The sequence below is a fragment of the Miscanthus floridulus genome, chromosome 15, assembly GCF_019320115.1.
Source record: "Miscanthus floridulus cultivar M001 chromosome 15, ASM1932011v1, whole genome shotgun sequence".
In the NCBI taxonomy this organism is placed as follows: Eukaryota; Viridiplantae; Streptophyta; class Magnoliopsida; order Poales; family Poaceae; genus Miscanthus; species Miscanthus floridulus.
The window spans coordinates 31,620,515-31,622,975 of record NC_089594.1 but is presented as its reverse complement, the minus strand read 5'-3'; the positions used below and the strand labels follow the sequence as shown (position 1 = coordinate 31,622,975).

The 2,461-nt window shown below is 48.8% G+C and overlaps 1 protein-coding gene across 1 annotated transcript; it reads right to left on the bottom strand.

The window, feature by feature from the left end:
- Positions 1-1,062: 1,062 nt before the first annotated feature.
- Positions 1,063-1,857, bottom strand: LOC136507313 (uncharacterized). Its single transcript, XM_066502078.1, has one exon. It carries the CDS (start codon positions 1,855-1,857, stop codon positions 1,063-1,065), a length of 795 nt encoding a protein of 264 aa, XP_066358175.1.
- Between the last annotated feature and the right edge of the window lie 604 nt (positions 1,858-2,461).

The window sequence follows — 2,461 nt, the reverse complement described above, 5'->3', positions numbered from 1 at the left end:
CTCATCTCTGGCAAAGCATGTGTTCTTCTGATCTTAATAATGTACCTATATATATGTTATCTCCGTTCATCCAGCCCTGGAAAAAAGATGCTCTTGCATGCATTGATCGCTTGCGTGATGCTTAGTGTTTTCTCGTTCCTTGAGATGTACGTATTCCTGTTCACTTTCATACACAAAGTCAAATTGGCTGCTAGATTGGAATCGATCACAGACATAATCAAGACAAGTCTTTTTATCTCCGTCAGCCATGCTATCTAGCTAGTACTAAGCTTTCTCAAGAGGAATATATGTAACCGCATGGATTTCAACTTTTCGTAACTGCCTATATATTAAGGCTTTTCCCTAGATTTGGTGCTTTCAGCTTTGGAACAGAACGATCGCACATGGACTTCAACTCCTGTGCCTGCTCAAGTGGTACAAGCACACATGCAATTGGTGCAGCTAATTAAAGTAGCACTAGCTCCTCATGTTCTTGCATGATACTCAATAGGAGGGTTGAATGAAATGCCGGTGTTGTGAGGGATCCAAAGCAGTGCAACCCAATGTGTAGGCACAACACAATTATCAAGAGCGCGCTCTATCACTAGGCTTAACCTGTGAGCTATGGCAAAACTGAGAAAAAAAAGTTTGACAAAGATTGTTCATGGTTGGGATACCTAAAATCCATCTAGAACTCAGGACAAAATGTTAGGCAAATTTTGCCCTTCGACATTCTTAAATAAATTTTATAAAAGTGTGGATTTTGCCTTCAATATAGCATCTAATTTTTTTTTCTATTTCTAGATGATACACAATTATGAATACATGCTGCTAGAAAGACCATAATAATTTCGGTAATGCTATGTGCAGGGTGTCCGTTCGTCCGGACACCTCTTCCCGGGCCTAGGGACCAGCCCAATAGCACGTCCCGTTTTTTTATTACTGTGCCCGTATCCATCCCTTCCGTTGCGCCGGCCAGATAAGGAAATGAGACGAGAGACCTCCCCTGCTCATCGTCCATTGGCGCCAGAGGCCTTGCTGCTGCTACTGCCGCCCTGACGCGACTGGCCGCCACGTCGGCCCCTATCCCGCTTCTGCTTGGAGGGGTTGCCGCCGGAGGACACCCCCCCCCCCCTTGCCGCCCCCTTTGCTGGCCCCGGAGCTAGAATGGCCAGTAGACTGGTGGGGAGACGCAGAGGGGCGAGAGGAGGAGGATCCAGTGTTGACGCCGGTGACGAGTGCCGTGGACGGAGTCGAAGCAGGGGACGCCATCGTGAGCTCCTCAAGGAGCAGATAGTCACGAGCCTCCAGGAAAGAGGGAAGAGGACGGGAGCGCCGGATGTCGTGGCCGACGGAAGCGAACTTCTCGTTGAGCCCGCATATGATGTTGAGGACGAGGGTGCGGTCGAAGACCGTCTCGCCGAGATCACCGAGAACATCCACCATACTCTTGAAACACCAGCAATAGTCCGTGATGGACAAGTCGCCCTGGACAAAGTTCCGGAACTGGGCGTCGAGGTAGAGGGCCCGTGTCTCCCGGTTGCCGAGAAACTGCGTCTCAATGGTGAGCCAAGTGGCGCGGGCGGTGGCACCGCGCTCCATGACGACGTCGACGAGGTCATTGACAATGGTGCCGTAGAGCCAAGACCGGACGACGCAGTTCATGCGCCCCCAATCAGGAGAGGCCACAACGGGAACGTCGCGAAGAACGTGATCCTGTAGCGCATACTTGCCAACCGTGAGGAGAAATTGCTCATGCCATTGTGTGTAGTTGCCGGCAGCGACGTCGAGGACGACAGGGATGAGGTGTCGGATGTTTTGCACGGCGACGGCTTGAGCGTGCAAGTTGAGGACGGCAGCGGCCTCGTGAAGCAGCATGGCCTGATGAGCGTCAGGTGCCTGATCGGAGACAGAAGAGAGGTCGTCACGGGCGTCCTCCTCGTGAAAGCAATAGAGATTGTGTGGAATAGTAGATTGATTAGGGTATACAAGGTATACAAATATATAGGCATCCCTTGGGAGAGGTTTATAGAAACAGAACCAATCAAGGGATAACCTGCCTATCCTAATCTATCTAGGCACGACAGGAAGCCGGCCTGGGCCTGGCGCACAGCCACATGAGGCCCATACACACGCACATATCACATACATATCTAACACTCCTCAACATTGTGATGTATATTTTAATTCCACTAATCCTAAATTTCAAGTGCACACTATTTGCACTCTCCTGTGCAGATGAAAACATGTGGCTTTGGACAATAAGCAATGGATTGGACAGCTAAGGAGCACTACTTTTAGTTTTCTTATCATGTATACGTTATCTGACATTTGTAAGGTTTGGTGCATCCAATTTTGATCAATTCTAAGTTAGTTGACCAGCTATGCATGTTTCATCAACTCTCTGAAGTATATGCAAAACTAATAACAGCCAAAAGTTTTGATCAGCTCTAAAGTTAATTGGAGAGTCATTCACATTTCA

What these genes read in the sequence shown, in the direction of transcription:
- LOC136507313 (XM_066502078.1), bottom strand. Translation starts at nt 1,857, where the DNA reads ATGCTGCTTCACGAGGCCGCTGCCGTCCTCAACTTGCACGCTCAAGCC.